The sequence below is a fragment of the Ischnura elegans genome, chromosome X (assembly GCF_921293095.1).
Source record: "Ischnura elegans chromosome X, ioIscEleg1.1, whole genome shotgun sequence".
Classification (NCBI taxonomy): domain Eukaryota; kingdom Metazoa; phylum Arthropoda; class Insecta; order Odonata; family Coenagrionidae; genus Ischnura; species Ischnura elegans.
The window spans coordinates 28782914-28802967 of record NC_060259.1 but is presented as its reverse complement, the minus strand read 5'-3'; the positions used below and the strand labels follow the sequence as shown (position 1 = coordinate 28802967).

The window sequence follows — 20054 nt, the reverse complement described above, 5'->3', positions numbered from 1 at the left end:
ACTGTGTTTTGGGATCGAAGGGGGTACTCCTCATTGATTTCATGCAACCAGGGACGACAATAAACTCCAAAAGATATTGTGAATCATTGACTAAACTATGGCGAGCTATCCAGCATCACCGAAGAGGACGATTGATAGAGGGAGTAGTGGTTCTTCATGACAACGCTCGACCACACGCCGCTCGTCAAACTCAGGAGCTTTTGGAGAAATTCGGGTGGACTGTTATGCCCCATCCCCCGTACAGCCCGGACTTAGCCCCTAGCAATTATCGCCTCTTTCCCAAGCTAAAGGAACACTTTGGCGGCAAACGCTTCAAGAGCGATGATGAAGTCCAGACAGAGGTCACACACTTCCTCAACGGGTTGGCGGGAGACTACTTTAACTTAGGGATACAAAAGCTGGAGCACTGTCTTCAAAAGTGTCTCGGAAAAAATGGAGACTACATTGAAAAATAGGCAAAAGTGTAAGCTTTTCAACGATATAAAAATTTATAACAATTAAAAAATTTTTCTATAAGTAAAAAAATATGGGAACCTTACTTTTGGTACAACCCTCGTTATAGTGCATTAAATTCCACATTCAATAATCATACACTCACACATACTTTATTCCTCATTCAGGCAAAAAAATGGACCTCAAGAGAAACTCACCCAATTGCATAAAGAGTTTTCACTTGATTAACAATACCAATCTCTTCAGCTTGTCTCATAATAAGCCTATGAGCATGATGATATGTGATTTCACTAGGTTTGCCAACAAGAGCGGTATAAATTAAATCTCTGTTTGTTATTTTTTTGTACAAATTTTCAAGGCATAAAAGGAATGCTCCATGTCCAAACCTGGAAAGATAGTTTATGCACATATATAATGCTATCATATCAGCATCATCATTACCCTCCATTAAAAATTATGTACAATACCATCTATTCAGGCTCTCTCCCAAACAAAAATGAATTTCGATTCAAAATTGAACACTAGCTCAGACAGCACAATCACTTGCATACAAATTGCAAATCTGTTGTGCAGTTACAAATTGCATTAATGTTAGTAATACCATTGTATTAATGCTGTATTCCAAAAACTCCAAAAAAATCAATTGTAATACATACAGAACAAAAATATGAGCTAAATAAAATAAAAAAAACCATTGTATTTCCTTTGCAAAACAAGAGAATACGATCGTACATATGTTTTTAACTAAGCACTGCACCACATTTGCCGTGAGTTAGACCAGCAAGTTCTTGTGCCTTCGCGTGTAAGCAGAAGTTAGAGCTTACTTCAGTTCATAGACTTTTAGTTCTTCTGAGATGACTCGAGACAAACAAGAAGTGCGATTGGCAGCTCTCCAGTCTCCCTATACCGAAAGGAAATCGAGAAGTAACCTCATGAAAGTTGAAATGATATCAATAAGTGCATTGTTTTATACCAGGTCAAGATATGAATCGAGAGGCAATTACCCTGTGATTTAATTCCCGGCACTGAATGGAAAAATTAATAGCTTAACGATATTAATTTCAGGTCCATAGTTGACAATTGCCCATTAATGCATTACTGTTAACTATGGCACTGGAGGTAACACCTGATGAGTCTTGTATTTGCAACTGTAATACAGTTATATAACAAAAGGAATAGAATTTGTAATATATTTGTATTTCAGCTCTGCATTGCAATTGTAATACAACTGTTTTTGAGGACAATCGACACTGTATTAAAATGTAATAAAATTGTAATGCAATATACTCCGTTTCGAAAAACTTTTGTAATACGATTGTATTACAAATGTATTGCCACAATTGTGCTGACTGAGAGGAAACTCATAAAAAAGATGAAGATGGCAGGGGACCAAGAGCTGGGATAAAAACAACAATGTTCAAAATTATTGTATAAGTAATTTTAAACTAATAAAAACAGAGAAAATAGTAACTATAGCCCATGGACACCAACATAGGCGGATCCAGGGGGGGGGGGGCACGGGGGCACGTGCCCCCCCCAGACCCTCAAAAATACGCAAGATTTTTAATACGGTACCATTATCATTGCGTTCGTTTTGTATTACGAGGTATCCTTGTGCCCCACCCAGAACAAAATCCTGGATACGGCCTTGCTTGTGCCCCTCCCAGAAAAAAATCCTGGATCCGCCCCTGGACACCAACAAAATTCATAGATGATAATTATTACTTCATCTACTGTGATTTCTTAGCCAGTCCAAAATTCTAGAGGGATTTCCTCTTGTATTGCAGCAAATGGGCAGCAATATCTGATGAATGTTGCAGTCACCATTGCTTCAGCACAGAAGTTTTTGGGTGCTGCTGATTCCATCATCATTCACCTCACCAATTCAGTCAAGGTTCAATTTCGCCTCCCAGTGACTCTGTTTCGTTGAGGGCACCCTGGAACAGTCTTCCAATGAAATATGTATGCCTTGTTGCTCCAAATAGTTCTCAAACTCTTTGCTGATGTGTTCCAAATTGTCAGATTGGAATTTGAGCATCTTCCTTCAATGCTGCTTTTCCACCAATGCTTGAAATGTAAGGAATTCCTCATATGCATCACTTTTATTTTTCAAACTCTTAATTGTCATATATCCTGAAAAATCATCAATAAACATCATCACATATTGAGACCCTCCAATAGAAACTGGTGTCAGTGTGGCCATTAAGTCACTGTGAATTAACTCTAGCACACACTCAGATTTCTCTGCACGGCTTCTGGGAAAACTGAATTTACATAACTTGCCTTTTCTACAAACTGAAGTCATCTAATTCCTTTATTCCCTTTAAGTCTTTCAAGAATGATACCTTCACCAAAGCTTCACGATGCAAATGTCCAAACCACCGCTGCCATATGTGTTGACATCACCAACCACTCTTCTTGCTACTCCTAACACCGCTTTATTCTCGCCAATCATTATCTTATCGGCATTGCTACAGTTCTCCCTTGATCGTTCACTCCCCAAAATGTTGACAACGAATACCCTCTCTCTTTTCCTGGAGTTAAAAATCAATTCACCATTGGAGGAAGAGTTCTCGGGTTTCCAGCTGGGTCCAAGGGTTTTTCTGCACCGACCTTTCGAAGGCTAAGTCTGCCATCGTCTTCAGGCTGAATGGATTAGCCACGATGTGTCTGTCTTATATACCCTCGCATTGGGTTCAGGTGGGCTCTGATTGGTCGACCGATCGGGCCAATGCATTTTCTCTCCCCCTTCAGTTTTTTCAGGGCTGGTACCTCAATAAGTCTGCGGTGGCCGAGCATAGTTTAGAAAATGGACACCAGATAAAATTTCAAGACACAGAAATAATATGCCATGCCAACAATTACTGGGACCGTGTCGTGAAGGAAGCATTGGAAATCAGACTTGAGAAAAGAAAAATGAACAGAGACGCTGGCTTCCATCTGAGCAATGCATGGAAACCACCAAACTTTCCACATGTATAACACTTTTAATTTCTTTGAATGTGACTGTTGAGTACCTTCCAGTGATGATCCTGGCTTCTTATGAAATACATCACTCTTGCTGTCATCTCTCCTTCCTTCTGTTTGCCCTTTCCTTTTAGCACCTCCTACATTCTGGTTTCTCATAACTGCCACTGACATCACTACATCATCTGCCAACGTCAATTCATTGTCCCTTCTGTCTTTTTTCCAATGAGAAAGAGCTTCTTCACTTGTCTAGTTGTTAGGTTTTGATTTTTCACCAACCTAACTAGCCCCTCATATCTGTTGAGAGGAAGTTCCGCCAAAATGAGTATTGTGCTGTCAATAACATCAAAATGTATTCTTCATTTAGGTAGTTCTCTGCTGGCACTCTGAACTTTGCAAAATATTGAGTTATCATCATGCCATCAATTTATATGACACTAACAATTTCTTTCAGAATGATGACACTGTGTAGTGTTGTAAATGAAGCATATATGTCTTCCAAAGATCCCATACCTCCTTTGGATTATCAATACTTCCTATATACTCCAAAATATCACCATTAACTACTCAAAATATGTGGGAACTAGTATTTTTACTGATTGGGTCATTCCAAGTCAAATCAATCAATCTCTGACTACCAATGACTCGGATTTTCATGAAACTTGCAATGGGCATTTATTTTGGCATTATGTGAAATTTTAGCATCCAAGTGTCAACAGGTTATAAAATATGGGCAATTGAAATTTCATAATGACCACTACCATACTACAACACACTAACCATAGTGATTTATATTTTCATCCATAACTCCATTCCTGCGATTACTTATTTTGGTAATGGTCTGAGCACCAGCCTCGAAAGCAGATGGTCTGCGGTTGGATTCCTGGTCAAGGTGAAATTTTTTCAATGCAATTTCAGCCATCATTTCATCTCCACCCCACCACCATGCCAAAGTCATAAGTTTGTGTTCCTATTTTTGTTTCACCTTCTATTTGTATTTATGAAAACTGGTGAACAAGCCCAATTAGGATAGTATGATAAAAAAATTCTTCAGAAAACTGAAATATAAAGGTGCTTCGAAATGATGACCACTAAAATACCTGGGCATGTTAGCTTCGGCCATCCACTGGAGATCCATGTTACAAGCAATGATGGGAATATGAGGATATATAAGCTCACTGGGGAGTCCCGTGGGCATACCATTGGTCAGCAGCAAATCGACAAGTAACTGGAGAGATGTTTCCCACCTAACTGGCTCCCCAAAAAGGATGATAACTTCAATGGGCTTGAAGTGATGCCTTGATTCAGAAAGCTGTTGACAAAAGAAATCCAATATCTTTACTTATTGCTTACACTACGCTTTTGAATAATAATCACCATTCTATATGCAAAACCTGACACTATTCATATTTATGAAACTGCCAAAATGTTAAAATTGATGAATTTTGGTATGCTTAAATGTATTGATATGCTTAAATATGATACAGTGGAGCCCCAATCTATCATTCCCACATCGATCGTTTTCCTGCATTCATCATTCGCCATTCCAGGTCTCAAATAAAGTTCCATACAGGCAATGCAATATTTTCCCGCATCTATCATTCCCCAAAGTATTGTTTTCCAGGATTGATCGTTTGAAGATCACGGTCCTGACGTATAATTTTCCTGCATTCATCGTTTGATGAAAATGAAACGAAATATATACAATGTGTCATTTATGGCTATAATGACGACAGATGGAACTACCATTGGGAGAAGCTCAGTGCCGTAGGATTGCAACACACAAATATTTGTGCCTCTTCCAAATTCCGCTATCCCCCTCCATTCAGCAATTGGCCCTGCTGACACTTTCCTTTTCTCTGAAATCAAACTAAAGGTCCCAGCTTGCACAGGGATCGTATTACAAATACCATAAATCATTAACTTCAAAAGAAAATATCAAGTTACACGAGAACAATGGAAACATACATACAATTGGTGTTATACTTTTATTAGATTAAAATATTAGTAACATGCACATAGTTAAAAAAAGAATGAGACCAAACGTGACACATATCTGACATCATTTAAGAATTTTAAGCTAAGGAAATGTTTGAAAAAGTATGATTTGACTTTCTGGCAGAACTTGATATCCTCGCAGCTGAGCTTCTTGGCAGTTGATGCTGCATATTTTCCGTAAACAGGATATTAGGTTACAATTTACGAGTTATACTATAAGTCTCACTTGAGAGATTTACTGATGAAGGCATATCTTATCAGGATACTTTGTTTTTCGCTACTAGCAATTCGAATTCATATGCTTATCTGGTGCTACACTCCTTAGAAATGAGTGGGTAAGTTGCCTTCTCTTTAAGACAACAAAATTCATGGCGGAGCCATATGGCCATGCCTCACCCTCTGCAGTTAGCTCTGGGTATCCCACATGCAATAGCATCAGTTCCGAACGTCACCTCGTACAAGTGGTTCCTTACTTTCCGGGGTGGGCTGACTTCAAACCAGCAAGTATTTCCCGTGATGGTTTAATAAAGTCAGGTTTCATTTTTACTCATCTTTGGATTATGGCCCTTCTGAAGAGATAAGTGAGAACTTTAAAAGACGGACTAGAAGTAACTGAAGAAGAAGAAAAGAATCCACTCTAAAAGCACATTAATATTGCAAAATGCCATCGGTTTGTCTGCGAGCACATGACATAAGGGGTGAGATTAGAGCGAGCTACCTGGTGAAAACAAGAAGAGGGATGAAGTCGAGGATCAGATGGGCGTGCCGCTGTCAATTAACACAATGTTGTTCACGCTTTGCATGATTGCCTCAATTATATTAAAAACATACTTATGTACTAGAAAGGAACATTTCACATAATAGACTATTTTTGGCCTTTGTGATCCATCTAGCAACCAATCACTGCACCGGCAAAAGCAGTTGTTTGAGGCATAACATGCACATTGCTCTCGTAAATACATGCACTTGAAATGGCATTTAATGGGCAAGAAGGTGTACATCAGACAGAGATCCATAATGGCAGTGCAAATGCCGAGACGGAGTGCAAACATTTGTTAGCGAGGTGGCATGTTTCTTTAGGATATTTAAAAGAGATATTAGTCGAATGAACAACATGTCCTAAGTGCTTCCATAAAGAACAAATATTCCTGTAAACAGCTAAAAATCATGCGTTTCCTGGGACACAGACAACCTGGTCAAACATTCCTGCATTCATGGTTTTCTTTGTCCACCCCTTTGAAAAATGATAGATCAAGGTTCCACTGTAGTTGATTTTAAGTGAAGCATCCATTCTCACCCAAAGACACATCTGAGATATATTCTTCACAACCAAAACTGTCAAAAAATATAGAGGTTTCAATGTTCACCAATTGAAGCATAAATCCACTAAATATTAGATGCCTAATAGCACACTCCATCATGTTGCTTGCTCATATACTATCCCTATAACTCTCCCCATGAAAGAATCCCCTTAATAGACTACAAGCAGTCTTAGGACCTGAAAATAACTTATCCGCATGGGCTCCAGTATCTACCGGAGTTCCTCAAGGATCTGTCCTGGGCCCTCTGCTATTTTCTATATTTGTCAATGACATTTCAATTGCGATTAAAAATTGTAAATATATGATATATGCAGATGACCTTCAAATATACATCCACACTTCTATTGAAAACATAGCTGATAGTATTAATCTAGTGAATCATGACGTGAGAGAAATCACAAAATGGGTGGGTAAAAACCACCTCATACTGAACTGTTTGAAGACGAAAGCAATAATCATTGGTAGCTCAAGGATCCTAAACAAAATAGATTATAATCACCTTCCTCCAGTTGTAGTTGGTGACCATCAAATACCGTTCAGCGACTCTGTTCGCACTCTTGGACTAACCCTCACAAAAAATTTGTCTTGGAACCAACATGTGAACGAAATCTGTAATAAAGTCAATATCACTCTGTATCAACTAAAACTGCACAAGCACTTACTTCCTATATCCACCCGAAAAATGTTAATTTCTACCCTGGTTTTCCCTTCCTTTGACTATTGTAGTCTTGTTTATAATGACATGCCTAAAGAGCTTGATAAAAAGTTACAAAGGCTACTTAATTCATGTGTAAGATATGTATTCAATTTAAGAAAGGATGTTCATGTATCACAGTACAGAATCAGCCTTGGTTGGCTAAATCTTTGTAATCGAAGGAAATATCTACTCGGTGCTCTTCTTTTTAAGATTTTCAGAGAGAGAATCCCCAATTATCTCCGGGAAATCTTTATGAACAGATCAGTTACCACCCATATGTCTTCCCGCAAAAAGGACTATTTATGTTATCCTACTCCACGTACTAATATCTACCAGAAATCATTTCTGATAACGGGATCAAAATTCTGGAATTCTCTCCCTGAGGATCTTAGACAGAGGGGCTCCATCCATGCTTTTAAAATTAAATTGTACATGGATTTACTCAGTGGAGAGCTAAAATAAACTCCCACGAAAATACAGCCTATTATGTATCATTATTATGTATTATGTACTATTGCCCAATATTCCGTCTGCCTATGATGTCAAATTTCAATCCTTGTTACGTGTTATTTCTTTTTTTTATAGATGCGTATCAAACAACTTTACTTGACATTTTTCATGAACTTTTGCTTTGATGAGCCATTTTTTGTAAATTGTGTTTTTTGCTCCAAGGGTTTTTTCCCAGAGCATAATAAATATCTATTCTATTCTATTCTACTACCAGTAGTCCTCAGTCCAAACTCCCTTCTTCATGTACAGAAGACATGTATGTACTACTTTCTAGAATGCCAATAGGCCACATTTTATACATTCATTACCCATTATTCATAGCCTTACATGGAAATCTGTTCTCCAAGAAAAAAAAAACTTTCCATCCCTCCATCACAACCCCTCACATTTATGGATGGCACTGACTTTCAACTAGAACAGTCACACATCATCATCATCCATAATGCATTCTCATTCAATGACCTCCTTCTTTCTACACATGTTGTGCTATGTGTACACAATAGGATTCATCTCTCTTGTGCTAATCTTATCTTGGTCTTCTTGAAGAAAAATTCCTCTCCAAATGCCCTTTAACACTAGAAGAATGGCAGTGGTCATTTGACCTATTTTGAAAATTCAAATTTATTTTTCTCATATTATTAATTTTTTTTTAATTTTGAAACTTTTCACTCTCTTCATTTTGGTCTAAATTTTGATTATGTAGCATAAATTTAACTACATTGCTTTGTTTTTAATTTTTATAACAAGATATACCTGGAAGGATGGCTGGGGGTTATTTGACCCACAACTTGTTTTAGTGCTAGTTTCAACTTTTTTCCTTGTCTGAGGGATCTTTTATGCAATGTATACCATATACTTAGCAAGAGGCTAGTGTAGTATATGATGTGCTTGATTTTGACCCACCAAGTATTGGGTTCAATGGCGGTTTCGTCCCATGAGTTCCCCCCTGTATTTCAAAACGTAGGCATACTGACTTTTTGTACTCTATTTTTGATATTTTACAGAAAGCAAATGGAAATAAAAAGGTCCCAACAGTGGCCTTGTGTGAAGTTCATGCAATTATAACATCTTTTTTTTTGTATTTTTCAATGATAGCTGTACTAACCATGCCGGAAAATCACACATATCCCATGAGTGTTGTCTATCAGCCACTATTCAAGCTCTTAGAGATATTATTTTTCATCTATGCCACATCCTCTTTTTCAAATAACTACCTATTTCATTTTTCTGGCTTGATGGCATTGTCACTTGGCCTTATGCCTCTGCCGGGTGTCCCCCCGTAGTGCTGCCTGACCACATTGTGTCGGGGTGTGGAGCAGGCGGACTGCATGCTGTGCCCCGGGGCAAAATCTTGTCTCCTTTTGAGAGAGTGGAGGAATGGGGTGGGTTGTAAAATTCTAATGTATATCCTATCCTTGGAATCTGCACCTAGGACGGAGAAGGAGCATTACTGCAAGTTCTTGGAAGATACGAATAAGCACCCAGTTGGCGGTTGACTCCCTGCCTTTCATGCATCAATTAGCCGCACTAATGAAATTTTCATCCTTTAGCACGCATTTGAAATGCTCTTTGGCTCTCTATCGCCCAAATGCAGCTGAAGAAGAGCTTATCATATTTTGCTTTCATTTGCAGATTTTTTTCTCATGCATGTCAGCAAATTGTGAAAGAAAGCGAAAAGTCAAGAAAGATATCAAGAGAAGACAGAGAAGCGACACCATTCAATTGGCTGCTATAGGGAATATCGTACACCAGTGTGTGTTCTTGCTTTTTTATGGGCTGTTCCTAATTGGAGTGTGTGAAGAGAAGAACTTCTAAAATTTATCGCACTGATACATGCAAGATTCATCTTGGGACAGAGGCATTTGTCAGTAAAAATCTGCTGGGACAAAATGTGGGGTTTAAAAATATTCTCTAGTGGAATGCCTAGGGATATATTTTTGAATATTATGTACCATTTACGGTTCAATTTGAAAGTGACTTGTAGTCAAGCACTGAGGATAAATTTTTATTTTTAAATTTTATTTTACTTTAAAAATTTAAAAAGATAAATTTTGTTTGGTTTCTGAAGACACCCATTCCGTCAATAATTCTTGAGCCTCAATCCAGGAGAAAGTGCAACAGCTGATGAACAGCTCAGTCCAATGAAATGCTGGTGCCAATTTATACAGTTTATGCCTTATAAACCGAACAAATTTGGAATCCAGTACTGGATTTTGACAAATGTGATATAAAAATACTGCCTAAATACATTTATATATTATGACAAAGATGAAGATAGGCCATCATATCAAGTGCTGGGGAATTAAATCTACTAGATTGACCAAAACATACAAAAATTCAGGAATAAATCTAACTAGTAACAATTATTTCCCATCGTTACTGATACCAGAAAATTTTGGACGATCAGAAAAAAACAGGTGTGACTTACATCCTACGGTCCAAACGAAAATTGTAATCCATTCCATGCAAGTGTTATAAGATACCTGAGGCCATATCTTTATGCAGAATTAGGTAAAAAAGAACAAGAATATACTTTTATTCAGCAACACTCACTCAGACATCACTATTTTTCAAACAAATAAAAGATAACCAGAGCCCATACTATTTCATCATAAAAACAAAGAAGAAGTAGACATAATGAATAGCACGTATCAATTTATTTGGCAAAAAAGAGCCAAATATCATTGAATTGCACCAATTAATTGTCCAATGTATGCCTTCAATGCAAAAAAATATTTTGTACAAAGTGTGCTGAAAAAATTACTGTCTGTCACAGCCATACAACAAAGTAATAATTTTTAAGAATGTTTATGAAAATTTTGTAAACCCACTGTGCCTATTGTTAAAATATTAAACACAACTTTTGTATTGAGTGCATGTATTGTCATGATTAAATCAGAAATTGACTGCTCAATATGGTTTCATGATTTAAAAAATATTGTTATTAATTTTTGACAACAGAAATAATATTGGATAATGTTAAAAGTGTTTTTAATGAACTGAGTTCACAATTCATACAAAAAACTGAAAATTGGATGAAAATGTGGCGTTTTATTCCAAAAACATTTAAGGGGTCAAATGACCTCTAGCTGTCCTAGGTAGTACGAAACTCCTGCTCTCCTATTGTTAAAGCCTCTTCCATGGTTAATCCTTTTATCTCCTCTTTGAATGAAACCTCTTTACCTCATCTGCCCCCTAGGGTATCAGGTAGATGTGGTGACTAGTGTGTTAGCTTTCCACCCAGAGGACTCAAGCTCAAATCTCTTTGTTTTTTGAGGATTTTCAGAGAATGCCTGATCTCAGTTTTAGTAATGAGCAAAGGGCATGATAACCACAAATCCCTTAGATGTGATGCTAAGCTGTAGTCCCATTGAAACCTTTTGTAAAAGGCAGGCAAATTCTGATACAGGGTTTAATCCCACCCATACTACCTCATGGCATAAATGACCTTAACTGTTGATCACATCCTCCAAATACCTCACCACCATACATCTCATCCTCCAGATACCTACCAACCACGGGTGAGGCCAGGAAATATGGCTGGGGGGCATGGGACTGGCTGCCCTGCAGGGATTAATCTCATTTGAATAGGGAATAGTTCCTCACCGGAAAATTTTGTAATCTAACCTCCTCAGATTTAATGTCCAATTTCTGAGGACTTTTTCGCTAGATGGTAAAAGGAGTTACCAGGACTATATGAAGACTGGCCACCACAATTTCAGCTTGTCAAATATTTCTGGGGGCCAAGACCATGGGCAGAGTTTTGGGGGGTCACGGGAAGCCTGGCCCCCAAATTTAAATGGCAATTTGTTTGAAAAAAGTATGAAACTTGTACATTCAAGTACAACAGAAACAAAAATATCATAAGTTTTTAAAAAAAGTTTAGCTTTACATAGTCATTAAAATGCTGTTTTCAGAGGCTAATCTAAACAAATATGTATTCCAGAGGAGGACCCCGCAGACCCCCGTTTCACCAAGAGTTTTCCATAATCCCTAAATCCCAGACAGGACTGCTGGTTCCCCCAGCATTCAAACCCCTCCCATGGCCTGGACCCCCTAATTACAACCAAGTTCAGTTTTCTATTTGATGTTGTTGTTCTTTACACCGATTGCTGCAAGCCACCTCCTGTTCTTCATTAACCTCTTCCCTACGCAGGGCGTGATTTCACAGCCTGAATTTTTGGATGCTAAAGAAGGAAGGCCGGCTTTTCACGGCTTGAATTTTTCGAAGCAAAAGGCCAAAGGCCGTGTTTTCACGGTTTTGTGGTCAAGCATGCCAAGTGGGTCCCAACCGCCATTAGGGTCCCTCGGCACGAGAGGTCCGACCCTTTCCTATTGTCCGTGTGGGGATTACCTCGGCCCATTCCGGCTCTCAGTGTCCCACTCAAGGAAGGTGCTCATGGTCACTTATTTATTTATAAGGTGGAATAACTAAAAACGTAAATGTTGCATTTTTTGAAAATCAATGCGAGTAATTACATTCTGTATGTTCTGCTGATTGGTTCCAAATTTTAAACGGAATTCTAGCGTTCATATTAACGGAGTTGATCATCACCTAGAACAATTTTTGGAGACGCTAAGGTTAGATGTTTAATTGTTATTTTTACAACTTACTAGCAAGTTTATAGGAGTGATATTGTAATGATTTACATCTAAAATATACGCTACTCTGTTAGCTACATTCTAAGTGTACATTTGCGGTGAAATTCGATAGAATATCCGATTTAACTTCTATGAAAAAAAGCCCTCGTAATGTACTTAATAAAATTTGATTCTCTCAGTTCTCTGTCGAGAGCCAAAATTACAGCGGCTATTTTTAATAACCTCTTACCAACCTTTGAATACAAAGGTATTATAAACGAATTTCGCTATAAATACTGATTAATGCATATCCTAAAAATTCATAAATTTAATGTACCAATAGGGAATGTTTTACGTAGACACATGTTGTGAGAAGCATTCCATACCATTGCAGGAATAAGAACTGCTCTACCCAGGTAATTACTCTCATATTGTAAGTACTCTCATTGGTGTAAGTATTCTCTTACTGAAATATGTACGTGGAAGATGATAACCTCACTCTTCTCGGAAAAGCTCATTTGGCTATGATATAGTGCCGTTTTGCTGAAAACCCTAAAAATAACCGTAGAACTTTGTTTAAAAGTTCTACAGGCATTGCAAAATGAAAGGAATACATTGATGAACTGACATTTAATGCAACAGTAACAATTTAAAAAATTAAAATTGCACTGGCAGCAATAAACTGACCGCAAAAGTACGCCGGGATGGGCTGCCTTCGGGGAAAAGGGTCGAGGATTATATTTGCTGAGTTGTCGAGGAAAGGGTCCGGGACCCCACTAGGAAAGGAAATTAAGGGGAGGAAGCGACTACCTGGTCAGTCCCAAGCCGAAAAAAAACTCCGTACGGGGCGAAAAAGAAAATCTCAAACCCTTCGTAGAGCCAAAAGCAACTTCCCACGAAGGAGCTCGGCGCGAAAAGGTTAAATTGAAGATAGGCCTCCAGGTAGCACTCAAGGCAAAATGATGTTGCGGTTGACATTGCTGCTCTCCAATATAATCTCCATGGCCTCTTTGGAGAGCTCATCTTAGTATCTCGATGTCTTGTGAAGCAATTGGGTCTATTCAAAGTGGGAAAGATAGCCTTACATCAGGTAATATTCCACCACCTCAAATATTTCTGGACAGAAAAGCCTTGTGCTGCTTCAATGTTCTTTCCCTCTTCTGTACAGTATCAATATTTTCCCCAAATATACTTTACCAAACTCCCACATACGGTAAACTCGTGACATTTTTAATCCAAGAAGAACTTTAACCCTAACAAGCTGGCTTACAGTCCGGCTGGCGAGTTGTCTGATGACAATGCAAAAGGAAGGGAGGAGAACCCAACACCACCATGGTTTGCAGTCAATCGCTGTCCTGAAAATGCACCTCACACCCTCGCCTAGTCATACGACATTGTCACATGCATATGAAGCACTAAAACAAGCCTGAACCACCAAAACAAGTCCTTTCTTTGAATCACCAAAACAAGGATTGTCCTTCACGCTCGTCGTCCCTTCCAGCTCCTTTCTTCACTGAAGCCTTGTGTTTACAGGTGATGTGGGTGCTTCCCTTTCTTACCTGACAACCTTGCTCCCTACCCCGAACCAAACTATTCTGCCTGTCATCAGACAAATCTCGGCAGTCGGACTGTAGTATTTTCTTATGTGGTACATAGATCATGCAAATGCTGTACCTATTTAGTATGTACCCGAGATATTTTACCCAACACAGAGGATTCACACACTAGAAAAATGCATTTTTTTACAATCACCACCAGCCTTTTCAGGATTCAGAAAAAATATTCGAGCAAGTCTTAATGTAAACACCCCTTGGTCAGCAACAGTGGCGCAGCAAGTGGGGTTTTGGGGGATGAAACACCCCCCAGATATATGTATATGATAATGCTCTCTATTCAAACAGTTTTCTAGGGTAAAATAAGCTATTGAACGTGAGGGCAGGGATTTCCATTCCATCTCCATCAGCTTGTTCATAAATTTACCATTGTATTACAATACATAGCAGTGAATGTGTGCTTAAACAGACTGTCTGCCTGCCGAAAATATCTGCTACTAGCTCTATTATTTCCTTCAGCAGAACATGGGCAAATATTGAGATGACATCAAGGCTTATCATATTGTCTCCTGGGCTAACATAGATGTTTTTCAGGATTTTGATAAATTCTTACCTGTTCTTTAGGGTAAGAGGACACTGTTGAGGTATTTAGATAGCCCGTAAATAGGAAAATCATCAAACAACAGGCTGTAGTGGTACTGCACCCTCATGGATTTTCAGAAATCAATATTGTCTAGGAGTCACTGTCACCTGTGGCATTTGGCCTCATCCAACACACAGACGGGAAAGACAGCTGCTTTAATAAAATAACCAGGTAATCCTACTGTCTGTGGAATCTCAAGGAAGCGTAAAGTTGGCTATGTCATGCAGAATGTCTCTAACAAGCACCAAGAAATTACCTTCCCAGCAGATGTTGGACATTGGTAAAGAAGCTTTTTTATGAGTCATTGCATCTTCATTCCTGATCTCTTCTGCTGCATCCCTAGTGAGCTTTTGAATGTTACGCTCAATTCCTCCAATGTAGTCAGAAATGGTATTATCCGTGGGGTAAAGAGAAAAATTATGGCCTTCCAATAGGACAAAAGTTGACAGTCAGCAGAAACAGAATCAGAGGGGCTGACTGTATAGTTACAAGATGAGCGATTCCCATTCATCAAACCTGAACATCATTGGCAGAGGAGAACTTAATCGGTATTTTGAGCTGTGAAGGAGAAACATGCCATAAATAAGAGAGAAGAGAGGAGTTTGTTGGATAGAGAATAAGTCATTAATATTGGACATGTTCTACATTTTGCCGTCTAGCAGACTGCAACTTGTGGCACTTTTGTCTTGGGTATTTGTACAGAGGGTTTGTAGTTTTGAGGGCTATGAACTAGCTTAGTAGAATTTATAACACAAGCGAGAGATATTACAGTAAGATTTAATGGTTCAACTCATATTTTCACCACTCCGTTTTGACACAATAAGCCAGCCAATCATATTTACTGAGATGACTTTAATGTTCAGTATTGAAGTGACTAAGGCCGCTTTCAGGTGATACCACTTTTCGCCGGTCGCCATTTCAGGCACAGCGCCGTGAAATGCAGAGTCGTCTCGTCTGAAAGTGGTCTCAATTTCAAGGCTCTTGCTGTGAACGGCGGCCGGTGAAAAGTCATATTGCCTGAAAGCAGTGGCGGCGCGTGCGTATACGCATGTTAGCAAGTGCACACCCAAAGATGAATGAATTATAAAAGAAAACTATTCCTTTGCAACGAGAAGGATAAAAATCCTGTCTGCATATGCTAGAAACATGAACGCTACATCTATCTCCTTTTCGAATTCACCGCTCTACAAGTGTACGATCCAGTGGCATCGCGCCGGGCTGAAGGCATTGGCCGGGCGCATTTTCGGCCTATGCGATCGCTTGAGGGTGCTCTGGCGGGACGAAGTATGCGGGGGGGTGTATACAGTTCAAATGGGTAATGGGAGCAGACTCAAAACGATGCGAGTGCGCATGTGCATATTTTTGGTGAGTGACTCGCAGGTAGTGTAGTGGTGTAGCCGCCACGTACACTACCTGCGCCCAGGATCCTAGTCCGTCTATAGAGTCATCTGTATGGCTGTTTTCTACACTACTTCCTCATAGGGTGTAAGGAAAGGAGAATGAATTTCGCCTACCGTCATTTGTATAGGCGTGTTTAGAATAATTATCTTCATGCATGCTAATATTATTTCTGTTCATGCAATTTTAAGGGTAGAATATGCCAGTGATATGTTTTGCTTGCTATGTATTCTATTACGATGAAATATGATGCTCATGGATTAGTATAAACATAATATAATTAAATCATCCTATATCTGCTCTAATGCACACCCTAGATAAATAACCACCAGCCGCCACTGCCTGAAAGTGGTCTCAAGGTATCATTGAGTGTATTCCACGCCGTAGACGGCGCAGCGCTATGCTGGATTGATATGGGTGCCATGGAAACATCATATTAGTTAATTTAAGTTACAAGAAGAAAGCAAAGAATTAGGAAGATATGTAGTACTGTTGCCAGGGATTATCTGAATTCCTGTGAGGTGAGGACGACTCCTCATTCAAAGCCACTCGATATGACCTAGAGCATTTTCCAAGGTGATGAGTATATTTTGTATAAGGTATGTAAAAGGAAATTTACTTCAAAGAGAGTCCAGTGCAAGTTGATAAAAATAGCTTCCCCATACAGGAAAAAGATACCTAGAAAAACTACAGGCAGATAGGCCATTCAACCATTGGAATTTTCATAATGTAACCATGTAACTTACTTCTCTTAAAAATTCATTTGAGTGAAAAACTATGTACAAAGGCATTAAGTTTAGCCAGGCTTGGTTAACACAGGCATGTTGGAAAAATTGAAGAGACTTCCAGGGGAACTTGAAGCCATACTGGGTTACCTGCCCTATATGGTCTCTAAATGTACTAGAAATTTCATTGTTAATAGGGTGGTTTCCTATTATTTTTTATTGCCTAAATCGCAAGATTATTACCCCTGGAGTACGTATTTCAAGCTTTTAGATTTTTAAATGACGATATCTATTTTTCGCAATTAAATGAAAAGGGAAAATTTTCAAGCGCGCGAAAACGCGACGCGTAAGTATGAATGCCGGGAAACCTTTCCGTGCAGCGTATTTCTGGTTCCCGCTGCCGCCCTGTAAGGTGACCTTGAGGCGAGTTGAGCGCTGATACGACGCAGGCTACTAGCGGGTAGCTGAGTACCCTGCTGGCTGGTAGCGCTTGGCTTAAATAAGGATTATTAATACCTTATCAAATGAAGAAAACTTTCCGACCTTAGCCAGTTTTAATAAGTGATTATTAAGACATGTTTCCCTGAGCTCTGCGCCTCATGCATGCATTGGTAACCTCAGACGATGTATAACTCCTATCCTCTCGTATAGAAACTAGGTGCCTGTGACATCACGTGGAGTGGCATCGCATGGGTGCCAATCTGGCCCTTTTCAAATGAGGATAAAAATGGACCATAACCATTCGTCTAAACCGGTATTTCTAAAACGAAATAATTTGTATATGATGAATACAGTAATGGTGGGTAACGAATCGCAATCCATGCCTTTCGTTTTCTTTGATGAAGGAAACTACCCTATTAAAAAAAGCAACAATTCATTTTCAACAAAAAAGAGAATAAGCAGTTCAAACGAAAAAAAGATTTAATACTTTCCTGGTGAATAATGTGGGTAAACTTCTCCAAGGATTCCAATGTTACCCATTGGGAATCCTGAGAAGTTGACCCAAAGGGTTCAAATATTAAAAAGATAATTAGTTCATTTCAGGTTATTTAAAGGCCATTTCTGTTTCTATATATTTCTTTCTATTTGAGCAAACAACTGCTGAAAAGTGGTGCTGGAAAGAGTAAAAGGTTTAATTTCTAATTACGTGCCAGAAATTGCACAATCACTCTTTTAATATGACATGCTGATTGGGGTATTCTAATGCAAGATGAGTCTGTGGGTACATTCAGACATAATAGGCGATCACCTATGCTTCCTGAGCAAAGAAGTGGTGTGACATCATGGAACTGAGAGACATGATGTCATGGTACTGATTTCTGACTCATTTAGTGACCAGGGAACTCTGCACTCACTTCTTTCCACAATGGAGCAGAAGGGAGGATAACAAGTAAAAGCTTCTATGCATAGAATTGGATTTGGTGTGGTCCCACCAAGTTATTTTGACGTCAAGATTGAATAATCACTCAGCAGTGTGGCTCTCAGTAAATGAGTAGAGGTCCATCAGAGAGCAAGTAACTAAGAGTAAGAATGACCTTATTTTGATGTATAGATTCATAAAATTCGGGAGAACCATGAAATAGGAAGCTACAGAACAGCATGAACAACAACCCATATCACTTCCTATGACTAACATGAAATATATATCCTTAGGGCAGACTGGAAAATACATTCTAAAGACTTAGGCATCATGTAGAATGAATTAATTTCAACCCATGGCAATTGATATACTGGTTTTGAAATCATACATTTTCTTTACTTATGACAGTTTAAAAAATTGTTAAATACAACTAAGGGAAAAATGTCCCCATTTTCATATTTTTCTGCTAACTGATCTGATTTTGAAGACATTTTACCTACCACATGAGTGACGGCATAGCTATAAATTCACAATCAACATAAATGAAAGGTTTCACTCCAATGATCTTCAATTACAGCCCATTGCTCATGACTAGGGCAGGTGGTTCAAGGGATGTCACTCAGGTGACAGAAATTTGGTTGATTAGCTCTTCATGAAATAACTACATTAATAAATAGAATAGAATGTATTCCTTCGCATTTAAATTTAAGGAAAAAATTCTCTCTAATTCAAGGTATTGTCCCAGGAAAATGTGTTTGCTATTGGCACCCCAATGAAAACTTTCTAATATGCTTAAAATTGAATACTGCCAGACATAGACACCCGAACAATGACATTTCAATGGATTTCTTTATGCTTGACGCTCGAATTAAAACTTCAGGTGATCGATTATGACTGAAATAACATTATCAAACAGGGCAAGCTTAAAGGGGAGGCTCTTTGAAGGAAATAATACCTCTTAACCTGAAATCCTGATCTCTTTTAATAAAAATAAAATTCAGACTTACTACTGGCCTGTAATGCTCATGATCAACGGCATCCAATGACGGGAAAGTATCTCGCACCTGTTCCATTGTGATCACGCTCGAGAATCCCAAACTCTTTGCGATATCCTCTACGGGCCCCTGACCTGATATAAGCGCATGCTTCTGATGATAGGTAGTTAACATTGACAAAGGCGAATGAGCCATCACAACTTGATCCTCATTTACCTGAAAAACGAAAGTCCAACTGGAAAACTTTGCAAAATAAAACCGATTCATCCACTATTTAGTAAACAATTCTCATAATAGCAACGATTGGTTTTTTTATCTACCTCAACATCTAACCAATTAGTCAGCTGAGCGGCCTTCTGATGACGAAGTTTATTTCCAGCATTAGTAACAAACAAAGTGGGGACACGAAATTTGCCCTTAGAATCCACTAGTCTGGAAAATGTTTCTTTGACGGATGGCAAAACCCTGTTGGACCTCACAAGCACACCGTCAATGTCGAACAACAATCCGAAAGTGGCCCCTTTCTTCTGAAATAACATTTAAAAGAATACTTCCATAATGACGTAATCGTATAAAAAACCACAGTTAACAATCCATTGCAGGTAGGTTAATACATTGACTTGAATCATGCATCACATACAACGGTAGATATATATCTAAATAGCTTCGGGGGGCCGACTCTCTTCAAAAGAAACGCGCGCATACTGATTAATATCATTACTATCACAGACAAAAATGGTATTACACTAAAATAATAATACTATATAAACCCCATAAATTGCTAGCATTTAAAAACTCAACATTGCCCCAAATAAGTTCATTAACAGCGCAACGCGCTGCTACTTTCACTTG

General features: G+C 38.7%; 1 protein-coding gene across 4 annotated transcripts in view; it reads right to left on the bottom strand.

Annotated features, from left to right (window-relative positions):
- LOC124170690 (haloacid dehalogenase-like hydrolase domain-containing 5) overlaps positions 1 to 20054 on the bottom strand; it is a 25726-nt gene extending 5672 nt beyond the window's left edge. The window contains exons 1-5 of one of the 4 annotated variants that reach the window (XM_046549593.1): positions 19843 to 20054; positions 19523 to 19726; positions 19215 to 19418; positions 4521 to 4732; positions 651 to 839 (exon numbers count right to left, since the gene is read on the bottom strand). In XM_046549593.1, coding sequence (XP_046405549.1) covers positions 651 to 839; positions 4521 to 4732; positions 19215 to 19418; positions 19523 to 19726; positions 19843 to 19920 — 887 coding nt within the window. In that variant the 5' untranslated portion in view covers positions 19921 to 20054. Of the gene's footprint in view, positions 1 to 650; positions 840 to 4520; positions 4733 to 19214; positions 19419 to 19522; positions 19730 to 19816 lie in introns of all 4 variants that reach the window. The other 3 variants (XM_046549594.1, XM_046549592.1, XM_046549595.1) reach the window with 3 other exon arrangements.